This window comes from Brachypodium distachyon, chromosome 1 (genome assembly GCF_000005505.3).
Source record: "Brachypodium distachyon strain Bd21 chromosome 1, Brachypodium_distachyon_v3.0, whole genome shotgun sequence".
Taxonomy (NCBI): Eukaryota; Viridiplantae; Streptophyta; class Magnoliopsida; order Poales; family Poaceae; genus Brachypodium; species Brachypodium distachyon.
The window spans coordinates 20933696-20951102 of NC_016131.3; the positions used below are offsets into that span (position 1 = coordinate 20933696).

General features: G+C 43.6%; 4 protein-coding genes across 6 annotated transcripts; 1 reads left to right on the forward strand and 3 right to left on the reverse strand.

Annotated features, from left to right (window-relative positions):
- Window positions 1-23: 23 nt before the first annotated feature.
- Window positions 24-965, reverse strand: LOC100838761 (NDR1/HIN1-like protein 26). The gene has a single exon (XM_003562943.4). It carries the CDS (start codon window positions 882-884, stop codon window positions 279-281), a length of 606 nt encoding a protein of 201 aa, XP_003562991.1. The 5' UTR covers window positions 885-965; the 3' UTR covers window positions 24-278.
- A 6634-nt stretch (window positions 966-7599) lies between these two features.
- Window positions 7600-10335, forward strand: LOC100839374. Its single transcript, XM_010239246.2, has 5 exons — window positions 7600-7877; window positions 8116-8262; window positions 8363-8435; window positions 8772-8973; window positions 9860-10335. The coding sequence occupies exons 1-5, from the start codon at window positions 7851-7853 to the stop codon at window positions 9960-9962; spliced, it is 552 nt and encodes a 183-aa protein (XP_010237548.1). The 5' UTR covers window positions 7600-7850; the 3' UTR covers window positions 9963-10335.
- LOC100839068 (probable pyruvate, phosphate dikinase regulatory protein, chloroplastic) lies at window positions 10317-14629 on the reverse strand. Of its 2 annotated transcripts, XM_003562944.4 has the most exons (4): window positions 14010-14629; window positions 12214-12850; window positions 12029-12125; window positions 10317-10655 (listed from the first exon to the last, which is right to left on the reverse strand). In XM_003562944.4, exons 1-4 carry the CDS (start codon window positions 14553-14555, stop codon window positions 10568-10570), a joined length of 1368 nt encoding a protein of 455 aa, XP_003562992.1. In that variant the 5' UTR covers window positions 14556-14629; the 3' UTR covers window positions 10317-10567. The 2 variants fall into 2 exon arrangements, with proteins under 2 accessions (XP_003562992.1, XP_010237547.1); XM_010239245.3 differs by lacking the exon at window positions 10317-10655 and having other exon boundaries at window positions 11799-12125; window positions 14010-14628.
- An 847-nt stretch (window positions 14630-15476) lies between these two features.
- LOC100839674 (oral cancer-overexpressed protein 1 homolog) lies at window positions 15477-17386 on the reverse strand. 2 transcript variants are annotated; one of them, XM_024457893.1, is made up of 2 exons: window positions 17255-17386; window positions 15477-16293 (listed from the first exon to the last, which is right to left on the reverse strand). In XM_024457893.1, the coding sequence occupies exon 2, from the start codon at window positions 16222-16224 to the stop codon at window positions 15790-15792; it is 435 nt and encodes a 144-aa protein (XP_024313661.1). In that variant the 5' UTR covers window positions 16225-16293; window positions 17255-17386; the 3' UTR covers window positions 15477-15789. The 2 variants fall into 2 exon arrangements, with proteins under 2 accessions (XP_024313661.1, XP_024313662.1); XM_024457894.1 differs by having other exon boundaries at window positions 15477-16309; window positions 17255-17338.
- Window positions 17387-17407: the final 21 nt, after the last annotated feature.

Consider the following 17407-nt stretch of genomic DNA (forward strand, 5'->3'; position numbering starts at 1 on the left):
ACTCCTACATGGTGCAAGAGATGTTAAGGCAGTATTGGCAGTCTTGCCCGTTTCAGTTTATGGATATTGAAATCATAGCCTTCTTTTTATGAGATATTCTGTAGATATTAGTACAAGAATTACAAAGTGGTCTGTATGAAATGTAGAGTCACCGGTACATGTAATATCAACAGCAGTAAGATAAAAGAATCGCCCAATACTACCCCAAATCCAAATAAATCGAGGAAAGGAAAAAGGAAAGAAAATAGCTGCTAGCATAGCATGATGACGATCCAGTACTAGAAGTAGACGTCGCAGGGCGAATTCTTCTTCAGGAGTGTGCCGTCCCCGCCGAGCTTGAACCCGCAGTCCACCTTCATGTGGTGCTCCCTGGTGTCCCACAGCTTCACCTTGAAGCGCACCGTGGAGTTGAGCACCAGCCTCATCTCGACGCTCCCGGCGCCGACCTCGCTGGCAAACCGCTGCCACGACGGGTCGGTCGGCGTCGGCCCGGAGGCGGTGAGCTCGCCCTGCACCGGCAGGTCGCCCTTGGGCGGCTGGTAGAACGGGTAAGCCACCGGCCCGGACGCGATGAGCTCGTTGTTGTCGTAGTACACCGATCCGTAGACGGCGTCGAAGTAGATGCCGATCTTCTGGTTCGGGTTGTGCTCGTTGACGGTGAACTTCACGGGCAGGTTGGCGGCGCCGGTCTGGCGGTTGATGTTGGGGATGGCGAAGTCGGCGAGTGCGAACTTTGGCCGGTGCGGGCGCAGGCTGAGCCAGAGCACGAAGAAGATGATGCCGGCGATGAAGACAATCGTGAGCAGCACCGCGCAGAGGAAGTTGAGGCACCGGATCGCCGGGCTCTGCCGGTGGTACATCGGCAGCCGGTAGTTCCGCGGCATGATGGCTGTCTGTGAAGGCTGAGTCGATCGGCCGGTGCCTGTGCTCTGTTTGTTCGAACGCCGGTGCTGTATACATACTGCGTGTGAGATTTTATACTAGGTGCATATGATGCGATATGCATGTAGCGGTGTAGAAGGCAGTAATATTCTTTGCCTCGCGCCAACGTGAGAGATGCTAGCCAACACGCAAATAATATTGAGGAGCATACTGGCCGTTGATTCCCATGAGACGAGAGTCCCTGCTGATAGAGTTGGATTGTGCTGGAAAGCGAAACCGAATGTGTGTAAGCTGATCGATGATCCTTGGTCTCCCAAACTATATTCGTATTCTTCGATCTTTTTGCTTGTTTAAGGATGTGTTTCTCTTTCACGGTATGATTCTCCGCGTCATTTCTCTGTGAACGCGTGATCTATTATGTTGTAAAGGTAGTCCCGCTGCCTGTTAAAAGGCGGTACGTATTTTATACAGAGAGAAGCAAGTGTTGTTCCGAGGTTCTGATGTTCCTGACTAGTTTGTTTTTTAATTCTTTGATTATACCTTATAGTGTCCTTGCCGATATGGGGGAAACAATTGCCGAAACTTCGCCCTTGGGCAAACGCAAAGGCAAATGCATGCTGCAGACGACAAATCATCCTTTGGATTCGTCATTAATTTTTTAGGTAACTAATATGGGCTTTTGGCCAGCTTGGACCAAATTTTAGGAATAGATACATTCATATTTGAGCAAATTTGAGATAAGAATTATGAAACGGAGGGAGTACTTGCCACGGAGTATTTACAAAAGGGGGAAGCACAATATACAAGTGAAACAGATTACAAAGAAGCAGCTAGCTGGGAAACCATTACACCCCAGTCTTGAAGAAGAGATTTCCGAAACAGCAGAATTAAGTTGTGAAATGCGGTTTGCATCCAAAATGTTTCCGCCCGTCAAGTTTACGTGTATAAATGCAATGTTTCTAAGTTGTTAGACTAAAATGTTTCCACCCGTTAAGTTAATGGACCGTAAGTGCGATTTCCTTTTCTAAATTACATCACTGAAAACAGTTCAACCCTCGTACTGATTCCTAAAAAACACTCTCATGCTTTCGTTTTGGGCTTATACTTGGTGTCTCTCCTTTTGTATTACCTACTTGGGCCCATGTAGGCCCAAAACAATCTCAGTTCTCTTGTGCTGGGCTGGATCATAATTAAGGAGTGCAAAAATGAATTAGGGAGAAAAAATAGCATACTCAACAACACACACAAAATTCTTTGAATGGATTTTTCTGAACTTGCACATCGAAGTGACTTGTATTGCACATGAGTTGGATGTGCAACTTTCTAAAAAAATACATCGCACAAACATTTGCTCATTCATTAAAGAAAAATCTAGAGAAGTTCACTTGCATATTATTGTTCTCTGAGTTTCACATATGCAGATTGTGCAATTTTAATACCAGCAAATGTGCAACTTAATTAGTAAAATAAAAAAGGGTCATTAAAAAGAAAGTACGAATAGTTTTTTAGATGAAAGGACACTAGTTAAGTGCACATTGTTGACATGTGAATTGCACATGAGGTGGATGTGCAACTTTAGAACAAATGAAACAGTAAGCGCCCCGAACAATTGTAATTGAAGGCATAAAAACAAATCTTAAAAGACACAAGTTGCATACTGCTGGTTTCCAAATTGTAAACAAAAAGGCCCAGATCCAAAGAGATACAACAAAAGAACATCTGAAAAGCCCGAAAACAGAAATGAAAAGCAGGATTAGAAAAACAAAACTGAGAAAACTCCCCTTGCCAGCCCACCTGTACGGCTTGCTGGAACTTCTCAAGGCCGACAAACAGCCTAGCCAGCTGAAATTCCCAAGCACAAACAAATTTGGGAGTGCGCGGATCCCCGCACATAAATTGACGGCTAAGCATCAGCTTATAAATTACTATACGTACTTTCTTCGTTCCATATTAAATGTAGACACTTTAAGTCATTTAATATGAGTAGGTATGAGTAGGAGGAAGTACTATTTCTCATATCACTGTGCCAACAGCAGATCCATATATATTAAGCAGCTATTACAATCTCTTTGCATTTGAAGCCACTTTCCTTGCGTTGGGTATGCGGGCAAAGTGGGTATATATTAAGCAGCTATTACAATCTCTTTTCGGACTGAACAAACCGTACTAAAAAAGAGAGGAGATAAAAGCAGCAAACACTACTAGGAGCATTACCAATCAGCAAACACTGCAGCTGCCCATGCCCAAGTGCTCTAGTACTGCTCTAGGCCGGTCTGAACATTCCATTTGGCATACGTTGTTGAAACGACCACTTGCATGAAAGGCCCTTTTGAGTTTTGCCCATACGACAAAGACAGCGGAGCGCGTGCGTATTCGATCATCAGTGGCAATTATCGTCGATCGTGCTGCAGGAAAACAGAAAAGCACCAAGTTGGCACTTGGCAGTGGTTTATCGGTAGACCAGCAATTGCAGATTCTCTAAACCTTTCTGGCCGGCTCGCATTCTCCAGATTACTGGCCGATGCATCGGGCAAGAGGCAGAGATATGTGGAGATCGACGGGGAGAAGAGATCCGGCCGAGGGAGGTCAAAGCTCTGTCCACTCTGCGACTATAGTACTCGGCCACAAGCTTTGGGTGTGTGCGCCGCGACGCGACGAGATTGCTCGCGCATGCATGTGCGCCGCCCCGAATGGAACATGGGACAGTTCCTTAGTATTATTCTACTCCATGGATCGCAACACATTGCTAGCTAGATCCAGATTACTTTATCATCAGGATAAGTGATAACCCATGGATATATGCAGTGATTGAGGCGTTGTCTGTGCCATCTCTTCTGTTCCTGCAAACTACAGTTGTAAAGCACACGCCCGTGATCGATTCATTTGGCTTGCGTTGGGTGTCACTTCCCGTGATGAGTGATGAGTGGCGCATCTCGCAAGGTGTGTGTTGAATAAATTGTTGTTTTTCTTAAACTAGAACTAGAACTTGGAGATGTAGGGCTTGCTAGCCAGCTAGCGGTGCCCGCGCAGCGTACGTCCGGTCTACGCGAACCAAGTCTTCGATCGTATACTCAAATACTAATGTGCATGCGCATATTGCGACTCGATCTTCGGTCAATCGATCGCCACTAAGCAAGCATGCGTGTTTCCCGTGAAGTAATACTACAGTTATTACATTTGCGTATTTTTTTTGGTACTCTTCCTTTGTTCTTCAACAAAAGTTACAAAACGTACTGCCAAGTTATACAGTCTAGAGAGGTTCAGACCGTGGCCAGCAGATTTCCTTCTGAAAAAGAGAGAAAAAAATACTTGATGAAAAATGAGATTGGCCTCCGGTGTCGTGTCATCATTTCGCCCTCGGAAAGGCCACCGAGCTCGAGTGCTAGACGAAATGACTCGAAATACATATCGGATTATACTACAAACACGGTCCCAGCAAATCAATCGGTGCAGTGCATATATCTGATATATCTGCAGTTCTGCGCATTCTTGCGCTCTTGATTCGAAGGAAGTCGCTGAATCGATCGGTGGATCGGTCTAACGAGGATTGCATCCACGGACCACGGCCATCTCGGCGTAGCATATAATTAGCATGTCACCGATTCTATCATCCTATGGATCATTTAACACACCTGCTATTGGTCCCCATAAAAAACACCTGCTATCGGAAAGATGATGGCCTGGCTGCTGGCATGGCTTCATCTAGTGCGTAGAATCACAAAATCGTCCGTCTCAGTCACAACTTACAACCTGTTTGCTATTTTTAAGTTGTCTAATAAATAGTTATTTTCTTTCTCTGTTTCTTTTTAAAGACATTTTGGCAAGCCAAATCAACTTGCCAAAATGTCTTACAAAAAAAGGGGAACGGAGCAGTACTTCTAGTTAAGTTGATCAAGTTCTATTAAATTACTGTTCAAAAAGAAAATCCGCTTGCTTGAGTTTTTGTGAGAGGGCACAATAGAGTTACAGAATTTATGTGTGGTTTCAGGTATACTAATTACACATAATAGAGGTTAAAGCTACATAATAGAAAAGTTCAGTGGATCTAGAAAAAGACGCTTCCCAATTGTGCACCGCTCAATTGTACACCGAGTGATTGATGCACAATGTTGTATATTTGGGACCATGCTACCTTTTTTAGTGGACATGAGTTGTGTTACGCCAAAACATAATTAACAATTTTACTCATTCTTGGTTGCTCGAAATTGTAGTCTCAAATCGGATAGTGTGTAATTTTAGCAACATATATTTATCGTTAGGAAATGTGTGTCTCAAACAGCATAACTTACAGTGTACTCCCTCCGATCCAATAAAAATATCGCCCACTTAGTACAAAATTTGTATTAAGTTAGTACAAAATGGGCGACATTTTTTATGAATCGGAGAGAGTCCTATTTGAGAGACATATCTAGTGTACGGAGTATTTTGTAACGCCGACGGTTGAGTGCATATTTACTAAAAGGCTGCGAAATGGGAATCACAATCAAACTATTGTAGTGTCTTAAAAGGATACTCCTACAGAGATAAAATAATCCACACTAAATCGCATCAAAGCTAGTAAATTCTCTAAGGTCACGCATCTCGAATTCAACAGCTGATCATTACCGTTAATCAACGCTATTCTGATTGAGATCTGTGCATCACCTTGTCTTTCTAGGACCGAATGCTTCACTCCTCGTTTTGGCAAAAAGCGACACGGTGAAAGGGGGGAATTGGTGGAGTTGGGGGAAATACAACCACACGCACGCTCGCTGGAGGAAAAGGGAAGGCAGGGAAAGTGGCAGCGCGATCAAGTGCCTCAGGATATCCCGCCTGCCAAATCGAAAAAGACCTCGTATGAATATACAATTGGAACCTTTTCACCCTTTCTATGCTTCCATGGGTAACATTCTTTCTAAAGGATCCCCAGCTAACATTGTAATTTGCAGACCTGAAGCAATTTCTTCTAACGAGTAGGGTCTAAGAAATATTTGACAAGTATCGCCATATTTGAACACAGAAATATATATACTTCATCAAGCATTTAAATTTATAGGATTTTTAAACAGAAAATTGTCACAAGAAACAAGTAAAACTTCATATATAAGGCCATGAACATTTATTTAGGAGCCTAAGTGAACTAACTGCATTGATTCACATTTGAATCTATGTCGGTTTCTTGGATTCCAAGAGAATTTTGGTTCCCTAATTTTGGGTACCTGATAACTTTCGTCCTAATTGCGTTATTTGTAAGTCAAACCATGTTTTTGCATGGACGTGTCTAGTTTTGGTGGGTTGTTTTCGCCACGCCACGCTAAAATTGGGGTCTATCCGTCCCCCGTTTCTCATTCTCTCTACTCATGCTTACCTCGCAGCCAGTGGAACATGTGAGTTCTTAGTCACCTATTGGCGGTGGACACAATGAAGCAAAGGTGGCTGGCGGTGCATACAGAACGCCACGTATTTGATGTGATAGAAAACATCCGCACCCTATGTGGTGAAAACCGAGTTTGGAATACCGCTATCAGGTGCAAAAGTTAACTTGTAGGAGTATTAGAAGTTTAGGGTGAAGTTTAGACACACAAAAAAGTTAAGGGATGAAACCTACACTATAGCAATAGTTGAGGGACGAAAAATACACTTATCTCTTTGTAGAATTCAAGTCCTAAGAAAAAATTACTTGCTCCTTTGGAATAAACAAATGATCCCCAAATTTCCTAAGAAAAATCACCTCTTTTGTACATTTGAAGGACACTAAATGTGTTTGAACTATTTTGGTTCCTAACATTGACCGAAGGTTAATCTAAGCTTAGTCCCCACTTGAAAGAAAGTGAAAATGTAGAAATCTTGTAGAACTTAAGCTATATAGAAAAATTTGCGTGCTCATTTGGAACAAAGGATCAATCCCAAAGTTCCTATAAATATGCCCTCTTTTCTACATTTGAAGGGAATATAAGTGTTAAAACATCGTGAAAAAGATTCTGGACTCCTAAAAATTCAAGGCAATGTCTCCTCAATTGAAGTCTTCTTCCAAAATCCTCCTCTTTTTCCTAAGTCGTATTTTTATATTTTTCTGCGTTTTTAATTGCCAAGCAACTCCAATTCTCATTCTTATTTCTATATTTTTCTTTTTCTTGTCTTGTACTCCCTCCGTATTAATTGGCGCGGATTTAGTACCAAGACACTACCTTCCTGAAAGGAATTTTAAGCATCACATCAATTGGAAACTTGGATCTCTTGATGCTAGAAGTCGAGAGCACTTTTTGAAAAAAGAAAACTTTAAAGAATAAAAAGCTTACAGAAAATCTATTTACATTCTTCTAATACCAATATTAGGATATTGCATTTAAAGAAAACCAAAAAATATTGAAGACTATTACTCTTGTGTCATTGGAATCATTTATTGAAAAGAAATCTATTTATATCCTTCTAATACCAAAATATATTAGGAGTAGGGTGGAACCATTTATGAGCTCTGACTTCTAGAAGATCCATGCAAAAAAATTAGATGATCAGATACATGCAAATGCATCTTTTCATTAACTCACCCGGTTTTATTTTCGGCAGGATTTAACAAACCAAGATTTATCCTCCTGAATTATTTTCTATTTCCGCATTTGTTTCTCTATTTTACTGGCTGAGCCAGAGTGGGGTCCAAGTCTTGCTGGCAGCAGGAAGATCACTGTAATTTCCAAGCAATTCCGTGGGTCCCTATGAAAAATCCTGCAATATATAAGAGACACCGTACTGTGACCATCATATCTTCTCTCCACACGCTCATCAAGCGCAGAGCGAGGAATCTTTGGCCCCTCAACAACAAAAAGAGCAAAGTGCCGGCTCTTTCCCTCCGGTTCCTCGTTTTGGTAGTATTCCCCCCTCAATTCAATTCTCCTCCTCCTTCTCCAAGGAACAAGGCGTAAACTCGGATACAACAAAAGAGAAGGAACAAGAAGCACTTCGTACACGCCGAAGGCGAACGTCACCGAGGCATGGGGGACGCCACCTCCAACCATCCCGTAAGCCTCATCATCATCATCTCTCTTTCGATTTTCTGCCAAGTCAATCGGCTCTAGTCGCGACGCGCTGTTCATGTGTTTTCGGCGGTTGGGAGGAATTGGGTTTTCGGCAGCGGCGACGCCTGAAATCGCTTTCTTTTTTTAAGGCTATATGAATATTCTCTGTTGTTCTCTCTGGTCACCTCGGTTTCATCGATCTCGCCTAGCGGCAGAGATAGCTAACACTTTGGTTCTTTAGGTTCTTGCACCAGCAAGTGGTCTGGGGCAATCGAACTCAGACGCCGGCGGGTTCATCGCCCTCGACGTCGGCGCCCTGTCGTCGCTCGCCGGCGACGGCCCGGACACGACGACGACAGCGGCAGCGGCGGCGACTCCGCGGACACCGGTAAGTCGAGTAACACGACGGCCGGCGGCCGCCGGCAGATTCCTTTAGCTCGTCGTGATAGAGTTCGATATGGTGTCATAATTAATTGTGCTGTGAACAGAGAGTGGTGCGGTCGCTCTCGAGGAAGGGGTCAGAACGGAAGCAGGCCGACGGCGATACCAATGGCACTGCAGGTTAGCCCTCCTCAATTGATCCTCAACTGTCTTCTTCGAGTAACCCCCAATTCGATTCTATCTCGAATAAATATTACCAAATTTTACTTTTTTTTTGTTTCCTTCTTCTCATGTCGACATCTCCTTGGAAATTTATCTATGGACTTCGATAGATCAGTTTACCTTGTAACTTAAGCTAGTCACAAGTGACCAACTGACCAAAGACCAGTAACAATTACGCTAGCTGCACGTCTCTGACGGCGAATGGGAAGGGGCAGCTTGCTTGAGGTGTAACCTTGCCGTCAAATCCCCGGAGGATCGCAGTTGCTGACTTTGATTTGATCCGTCCATGTGCAGGAGGTGGCGGCGGCGCAGGGACAGGCAGCGAGAGGCCCCCGCTGTCCCCGCTCTTCGTCCACGTGGCAGCCGCCGACGATGGGCTCCGGCTCGCGCACACGCCGGGGGCCGTCGGCACGCCGGGAGGCAAGTCCCGGCGGCTCGGGCGGCGACCGGCGCCGTGGCTCGATCCCCGGAGGGTGGTCTTCCTCTTCGCTACGCTGTAAGAACATCTTAAAATCCCCCCCCCCCCCCCCCCCGGTTTTAATTACTGGAGTAATTGTTAATTAGATCCGATCACGGAACCAGCTATGCAGCAGCAGAGCGTCAACTAGGAGGCAGCTAGTGTCACTTGTTTGCTGGTAGCTGCTCATGTTAGGTAACTTAGGTGGCGTAGCCAGAAGGAGTACGAGCTCTCCTCATCTGTCATTTCTGCTAATGACTCCTCCAAGAACCCGTGGTACTTGGAGCCATTCATGAACCGCACGAACCATTAGGCAGAACATTCAAGCGGGCGTGCCTAACGTGACACCAGTAAATGAGAAATCCCCCTCTTGATGCGATGAGTGCTCAACTGCAGGTGCAGGGCACTGTTCAGGATCGTTAAGAAGAAGAATTTGCTTTCCTTGTGACCCGGCGATCGAATGCCAAACAGGACCGGCCGTGGTTTTTGTTGGCAAGTCCCCGTTTCAGAACTAGTTGCCAGTTTTGCCTTGCCTACAGCAATAGGAGAGTAAAACGATGGCGATTGGTGAACCACCGGTCTTGTTTATCACTAGGGAAGATCCTTGTTCGTGCATTTGAGGAGGATTTCTTGTAAAAATGCTAATTTTAACCGTGGACTAATAGTCTACTAGTACGGCACTGTGGATTCAACAAGTTGGATTTGTTGTTTCTGAACTGATTGTCGATTCATCTACGTGTAGTATCCATATATCAAATGGGTTAATCAACAAGTTGCATTAAAAAAACAGATTTGATTCTGAATCAAATCTTCATCTTCATCTAGGAGTAGTAACCTTACGAAATGATTGTCAGGGTTAATGCTCAGCAAGGTGTTCTTCTCCAAAGAAAAACTCTGAACATCTTTCACTGTTTTTATTATGCAGGTCCAGCGTGGGAACGTTGATCCTGCTCTACTTCACCCTTTCCATGAGCAAGATGGACAGCGCTGGAAGCGGCACGGGCGCTGCTGACAGCGATGCGCGGTGAAACACCGGCCTTGGAGCCCAAAGAGATTTTCGTGTGCAGCGGAGAGTTTTGAACCTACAATTTGCAGAGATTGTGATTGGAGGGACTGATATTACCCGTATTCCGGCACAAAATGGGTGGTCATATGAAAAGGATACATAGTAAATCGCAGAGAAGAGATTAGGCTCGTTGGGGGTCTGATGGAGAAGTTTGTGATGTATGTCCTCTCTTTCCTGTGCTGGTTTTTTCTGTTTCTCTTTCCTGTGATGGAGAAGAGATTACCCTTATTTTTTCTCTGGCAGCTGAAAAGAATACATGTCGCTTTGGAGCGATGATACTAGATTTTTCTTCCTTACAGATATAGCAATATAATCATACAAAAATTACACACTCATTTATTCCGAAATAATTGTCTTTGTCTGGAACATTTCTAGAAGAGGCTGTACATGATTGCATGGCTACACAAAGAAAACGAAAAATAAACGACGAAGAAAGAACATGGAACAACACATTTGGGACCTCTATGCACAACGACGCTAATCTAATCAGGGAGGCCGGACAGGTGAAAAATGCCAGATACAGTAGGTCCTAGAATTTCTGGTTCGCTTCAGTGCCGCAGAATAGACTTATAGGTCCCTAGCCAGAACCTTTTCAGGCTCAACAGGAGGGCTAACCATCTCTGACAGATAATCGTATACTCTAATTGGAGCAACCCTGCAAGAACAGAAACATATTTCTTAAGTTGTTAATTTCAATGCAGACAAATTCAGGACCTCGGCTAAGCATCATACTTGCAATACAATGGAAACATCATGGATCATATCCAGGATATTTCAGAGAGAAACCATGTAACTGGAGTTGACAGCTACAGCTGCCGTGAGCTTGAAACCTCTTTTGCAGGATACATAGAGCACATATAGGCAATTTGTGGATTGAAAATATCAACTTTCAAATTTATGTTCACTTTGTATAAAATTGAAACAAAATATCAAGTACTTCCTCCGTTCCATAATTCTTGTCGAAATCTTACATGTATCTAGACACTTTTTAGGAATAGATACATCCAATTTTGGACAAATTTGAGACAAGAATTATGGAACGGAGGGAGTACCAACCAAGGATTATCTTTTTTTTACCAGTCCAACCAAGGATTATCTAATGAGCCCTTATATCAGCCCTTTAGCTGCTGCTGCTGCTGCTGCTGCTGCTGCAGTTTCCATATAACCAAGTTCTGATCAGCTCAATCAGACTTCAGGGACCTTTTTTTTTGGCGAGGAGGCCAAGAGACTTCAGGGACCTGAGGTTTGGTTCAGGGTGCCCTTACCCTACATTTTTGTTGACGCACGTATGACCAGAAATCTATTGCGGTCTTCTCCACATGGTAAGATGCATAGTTCAAACATAACCGTAAAATTGAAAGAATTATAGTTCCAAGCAACAAGGTTTGTGAAATTTGAATAGCACTCGTTAAGTAAATGAAATCAATAACAAATAAACAAAAGAACGAAGAAACAAAAGGAAAGAGTGAAAATAACGCAAGTTAGTGCATGGTGTTCTTATGATTGAAACTACTTTCAGAAGGCCTCCTAAACTAGGAGTGAACAATCCTTATAACAGTGAACATATCCTGGTGCAAATGATCTTAGTGGTCAATCCTAGGAGCACGAAATCGTAGTGACTTCCCGTGGACACCGTCTTAGTAGCGCTGGTTCAGGAGGATAAAGGAGGACACCAAACTTTTACTGAGAGGAATATATCACTGATTTTTAACAGATTTCAGAAATCCAGTTGAACTTAATTTTTCTCGAGCATGCACCTAAATGTGTGTCGTTTTGTAACTAACTAAAAATACTCCAATAAAAAAACAATTTAGCTAGTGAAAACTCAGAGCATGCATTATACATTATTATTTCCTGCTGCACTATACTGCGAACCCATATATTTTATATACATAAACCACCTAGAAGGTGGTTAGTGGTCACACAAAGTAAGAGCTATCAAAGGCTGGGGTACTGTTGACACGGCGCTTATCAAAGCACACATACTTTACAAGGCACAGTAGAAGAGATAGAACATGGTGCTAGTACCGTTTTGATATGCGTGGCATGGAGCACTTCTGTTTCCTGTCATGGTATATCCTAACAATGACAGCAGCTGTTTCTTCTATAGCTTTTCCAGTAACCTCTGTACGAGAAAAGTAATATTGTTATAACATGAGAAACAACAAAATGGAGTCTCCAACTCTCCATAAAGACAATGGAAGTGGTCTTACGAATGACTGGCCATATTGGATGCCGAGCAAAAATTTGATTTGCATGGTCTAACTCCTGCCTCACATGCTCCATTTCAGCATAGTTGCTATTTTGTGCATGAAACCCCAGAGTGTTGGCTCTTGCCTTTCTAATTGCCTGAAGAACCACTGGGTTTATTGTTAATCCAAAAATCTTATCCGGGTCAATCTCAAAAAGAGCCTTCGGAAGATCAATTCCCATCACAATTGGGACGTTTGCCACTTTGTATCCTTTTTGTGCTAGATAAATTGACAGTGGTGTTTTCCCAGTACGTGAAACACCAACAAGCACAATGTGTGCACGGGCAAGGTTCTTTGGCTGAGCACCATCATCTTGTTTGATGGTGAAATCAATCGCTTCAATTCTTTCAAAGTAATCCTCAGAAAGTTGACCTTTTCGGCTAGCAGAACTTCGGGGAATCCCAGATGGAGCAACACCGATGTGAGAAGCTATGGCTTCAATAGTAGGACGAAGAACATCAGTGGATGGAACACCCCAAAGATCACAAGCCTTCTTAGTTGCCTCAGCCATTGAAGGATCAGCAAGTGTATATAGAAGCAGTGCCCCTTCTTTTGCTGCTTGCTTTACTATCTCAATAAGGTTATCGATTTCATCAACCTAAAGCAAATTAGCAGCAACTTGTAAGACACAACATTGGTAATCAACTTGTAAGACACATGATTGGTACTGAGAAGTGATATGCAGTTAACTTTAGCTCATAGCCTATGCTTGTTGAATACTACCCAATAAATAATTTATAAACCAAGATGGCAAGACCAAAAGCCAATAATATGATCCAAACAAACAGATAAAAGAAAAACTAGCCGTGACCAATTGGCAACAAGCATCCCCATTTTTTTCTCTGAATATCCCAACCACCTCATGTGTGAACTGTGAAGCAGTCAATACCATTTTGTACCAAGAAAACACATATTCGGCCTTACTCAACTACATGATTCACACAGATTCATATTACTTTTTTACTTTTTAAAATGTTAATCAGCACAATTCATTCAAACTTTAATGTGGGGAGAATTTTTCCTCTGTTCTAACTTTGAGCATATTTCACAGCTATAACCCACTAATTGCGACTAGTAAAATATATTTTTTCTCTCGTATAACTAGTAAAATGGATATCGTAGCTTTCATTCACATAACAGTTGATGAGTTTCAACTTAAAGTCTTGAGAAATAGATTGTAGTGCTTGAAGGCCAAAACTTAAAGATAATGACGAACTGAAGTACCCCAATTAACCCCCTCTGACATTGCACATCAAGCCAAAGGGGAATTGCAGCCACAGGCATCACGGTAATCAGTCTAATAAGAGATCATATCTGTGTATAAATTAACCCGAAAGCAAAATTGCAGGGTTGCCCTTCTATGGCCATAAAATGATAAATTTCATCTCTAAACTTGATTTTCATTGATTTTAAATATCTTTGATTTTCTTTTTGTCCCTTGTCTTGATATCGCATGATGCACAACCCAATTATTTACTGTACTTTCGAATTACCATATCGGAAATTTACTGCTACAGTCCAAACATTCACATCCCCCTAGTTTGATGGGAAAGTAGAACATTTGCCAAAGTGACTACTGAAAATGGCGCAGTGGTAATTTTCTACTAGCAAGAGCCGACACTAAATAGCAGAGAACAACAACATTTCGTGCAAACCAGACATCGCACTGGAGAGCGGAGCGGTGGCCGGAATCCGAAGTGAAGAATTAAGGATTTAAGGTACTCCTATAAAGTGCAGCGACGAAGATGGTTCTTTACCCCGGAGAAGAGGTGGGTGTTCGTGGCGCAGCGGCGGTCTACGAGGCAGTGCTCGAATTGCCCGAGCACGGCGTTCACCGAGTGCTCCAACGTCCAACCCGTCCCGTCCGACACCATGTAAATCGTGTTCGCCCCAGCCGCAACCGCCTCGTCGCCATCACCGTCCTCCTCCGCCGTCACCGTCTTCGCCGCGACCTCCTCCTGGGAGTAGGAGGAGGAGGACGGCGGCGGTGACTTGGTCGGCACAGAAACCGCCGCGCTCCCCCGTACCAGACGCCGACCGGACCGGAGCGCGCGCGCGCGCGACCACCGGCTCAGCTGCGAGCTCGCGCGCTGCGGGGCGGAAGTGGGACGCGGCGGGGAGGAGACCGTCCCCGTCCCGGCATCCTCTTGCTCCACCGGGCCAGAGCGCTGTTGGTCCGTGCCCGCGGTCAGTGGCGGGCCGGTGCCGGTGTCGGGGAGGCATGAGGCGGCCGTGGGGGAGAGGCGGCTGCCGCGGAGGCGAGGAGAGGGCGGGAGGAGCGGCGTCGGCGTCGCGCTTATCATGGGGTCGGGCTGGGAGGAGCACGATCTGCTGCTGTGCCGTGTGAGAACGGAGTCGTGTGACCGTTTTTAGGCGAATTCGGGTCGTTCTTTGCAACCTTTTCGCGCGGCGCGGTGGCGTTTTCCGTTGACATGGCGTGCCTTGGTTCCCTGACGCCATGTTGCCGCCGACGGATTTGGACCAGAGAAGGCTCAACTCTCAAGTCTCGACTCTTGCTTCCGTTCCGTGCTGCAGCGTTGTCGCCGTTGGTAACTGGAAGCCTTGTGTGTTGTTTGGTCTTCGTCTCTTCCGTGTTATCCTGGGCTCGGTGCTACTACCCTCGAGTAGACGCAAATTTTACTGTCTCTCCTAACTAAGATCAAACGCTCAGTCAAGGCAGCCATCAGAGTCAGCTCGAAGCCTATGAGCATATATGCAAAGGTATACAATTGCATCTTGTTGGGAAAAAGAAGGGCACAGTTACATAAACAGAGGAAGGAACCATGAAGAAGACCCATTAGTAAGAATCAAGATCAGAGCTAATGCCCCACGTCATTAGTTCATACCAAAGCTGAGCATACCATCTCTACTGGTACTGATTTCTGCAATGATGTCTCTAGAGTAAGGCCTAAGGGAGGTCCTTGCCATGAGAAGAAAAGGGAATGATAATGGCACCGAGTGATTGTGCCATGGGACAGTAACTGGTACTGATTTCTTTCCCTAAAAAAACAAGCAATATATGTGACTGGCATATAACACCAGGAGTACTATGATAAACAAGCCTACTTCTTAGAGCTGAAATATGTCATAATAAGAGCTCCTTGTGTAGTATATACAGAATAAAACATCTTTTCACAACAAGTATATCAACCAGATAACCTCAAATCTCAAGTGAAAAGGTAACAGTGAAGGCACAACTACAAATGATGAGAGAGGACTGAGGCTAAGAAACAACATTACTCCAAAATCCCCTCATGTCGAATAGATCTTAGATACAGTGGTCCAGGTTTCCTCGGTTATCCTGGTGGCAGCATAATTTCATGCAGATCTTTAGTACTCCCTCCAACCCATATTACTTGTCCTAGATTTAGTACATAGTTGTACTAAATTAGTGACAAGCAATTCCGGCCGGAGGGAGTAGCATAAGGCATCACAGATCCAAAATGAAAGCAAAACATATTGGCACCACATATCAATTTCAAAGTGGTAATTCAGATTTCATAATCTACAAGGGACCTATCCATACTACTACATAAGCTACAGATCCTCAACGTCCTGCTTAGATGATGTGGGGCGACCTTCATACTCCATTTTTGCTCCTAAACTTGCCGTGATAACCCTGAATTTCAGCCTTATCTTCTCCATCATGTCTTGCACTTGCTCATTCTCTGGATCAGACAAAGGATATTTGCTCAGCAGTACAGCTAGCTGCTCCATGTTCTTCCTGACCCGAGCTGAGAATGCACCTTCCTCAAGGCGAATTACTGACATCCACACATCCAAACAACCCTGATAGAATCCCAGTTCTTCACCTACCTGGAAACCCATCTTTAAACCAACCTGCCTTCCCTCTTCCTTTCCAGATACCAAGCCATCATCATAACCATTTTTATAACCCTCTTGATAGTGTGTCTCATCTAACAGTATCGATGGTTCAAGAAAATCAACATCATCTTTGGGTTGTTGATCCATGATACGAACTAAAGTCTAAATTGTTGAGCAATATGCAGTTTCCCAAAAATATGTAAAATTCCAAGAAATCTGCTAAAAGAAAAGGCTGCACAATAAGTAACTAGATGAATACAATGATCAAGGAAAAGAGAAAAATCAGATATTCCTCCGTCCAACAAAGGATGTCTCAACTTTGACTAAATTTGAACGCATATATACACTAAGTCATGTCTAGATACATCCAAATTTTGACAAATTTGAGACATCTTTTGTTGGACGGAGGGAGTAATAACTTTGCAATAAGTTACCTACATGTTGCTGCACACGAAATGAAGCAAATACAATGGTTCATTAAAACTTAGACAATCAGACTTCACAGAACTTTGAAAACACCATATACAAAAATGAAGGGGTCACAACATAGTTCAACTCCTTCACTAGTCAACCCGACAGGCGACATCGTGGAACAGTATTGACTTTGACAAAGAAGAGAGGTAGCATCTGTTCGAATAACTATGGCTCTATATTTCTGCAGTTTATATGATACCAGGGCCCATGAATCACAAATCGAAAAACAATAATGATTACATCCATGTCATATCATAATTCTTTCATCATACAACCCTCTTGTTAGATTAACCTAATGATTCGAAAGAAGATTGTATTCAAGTACTGAATTGAACAAATGTTAAAGCAAGCTCGGATGACTCTATCTAACTAGATGTCAAAGGACTAGAAGAATAGTACGATGTCAAACCCTAGATTCTTAATCCCATCATCAGCACGATTTCCCCTAGTTTGGTATTTATTTATTCAACCGTGCCCGAGTTCAAGGAACACCCGAAATCCCTAAATGTTCTCACGGGACCAGCAATCCTAAATTCAAACAAACTTCTAGATTAAATCCATCGCTGCAGCTACCAGAGAAACCGGAAGAAATCATGATCTAGGTAGGGCGTAATAACAGGAATATCATAAGAAACAGATAATTGCTAGTACAAACTGTTGGGAAGAAAATTAGGGGAGGGAGTTTATCGCTATGGATACGCACCTTCCAGTTCCCAAGCGACAGCCGCAGGCTGCTCCAAACGGAAGATGGAACAACACCCTTGTTTCACCGGACTGTCCATGGGAAAGAGGATAACTATATAAAGACCCTGTATTGCAAGGTTTTGTTTTGTTCTTAACCCTCAACGGGGTTACA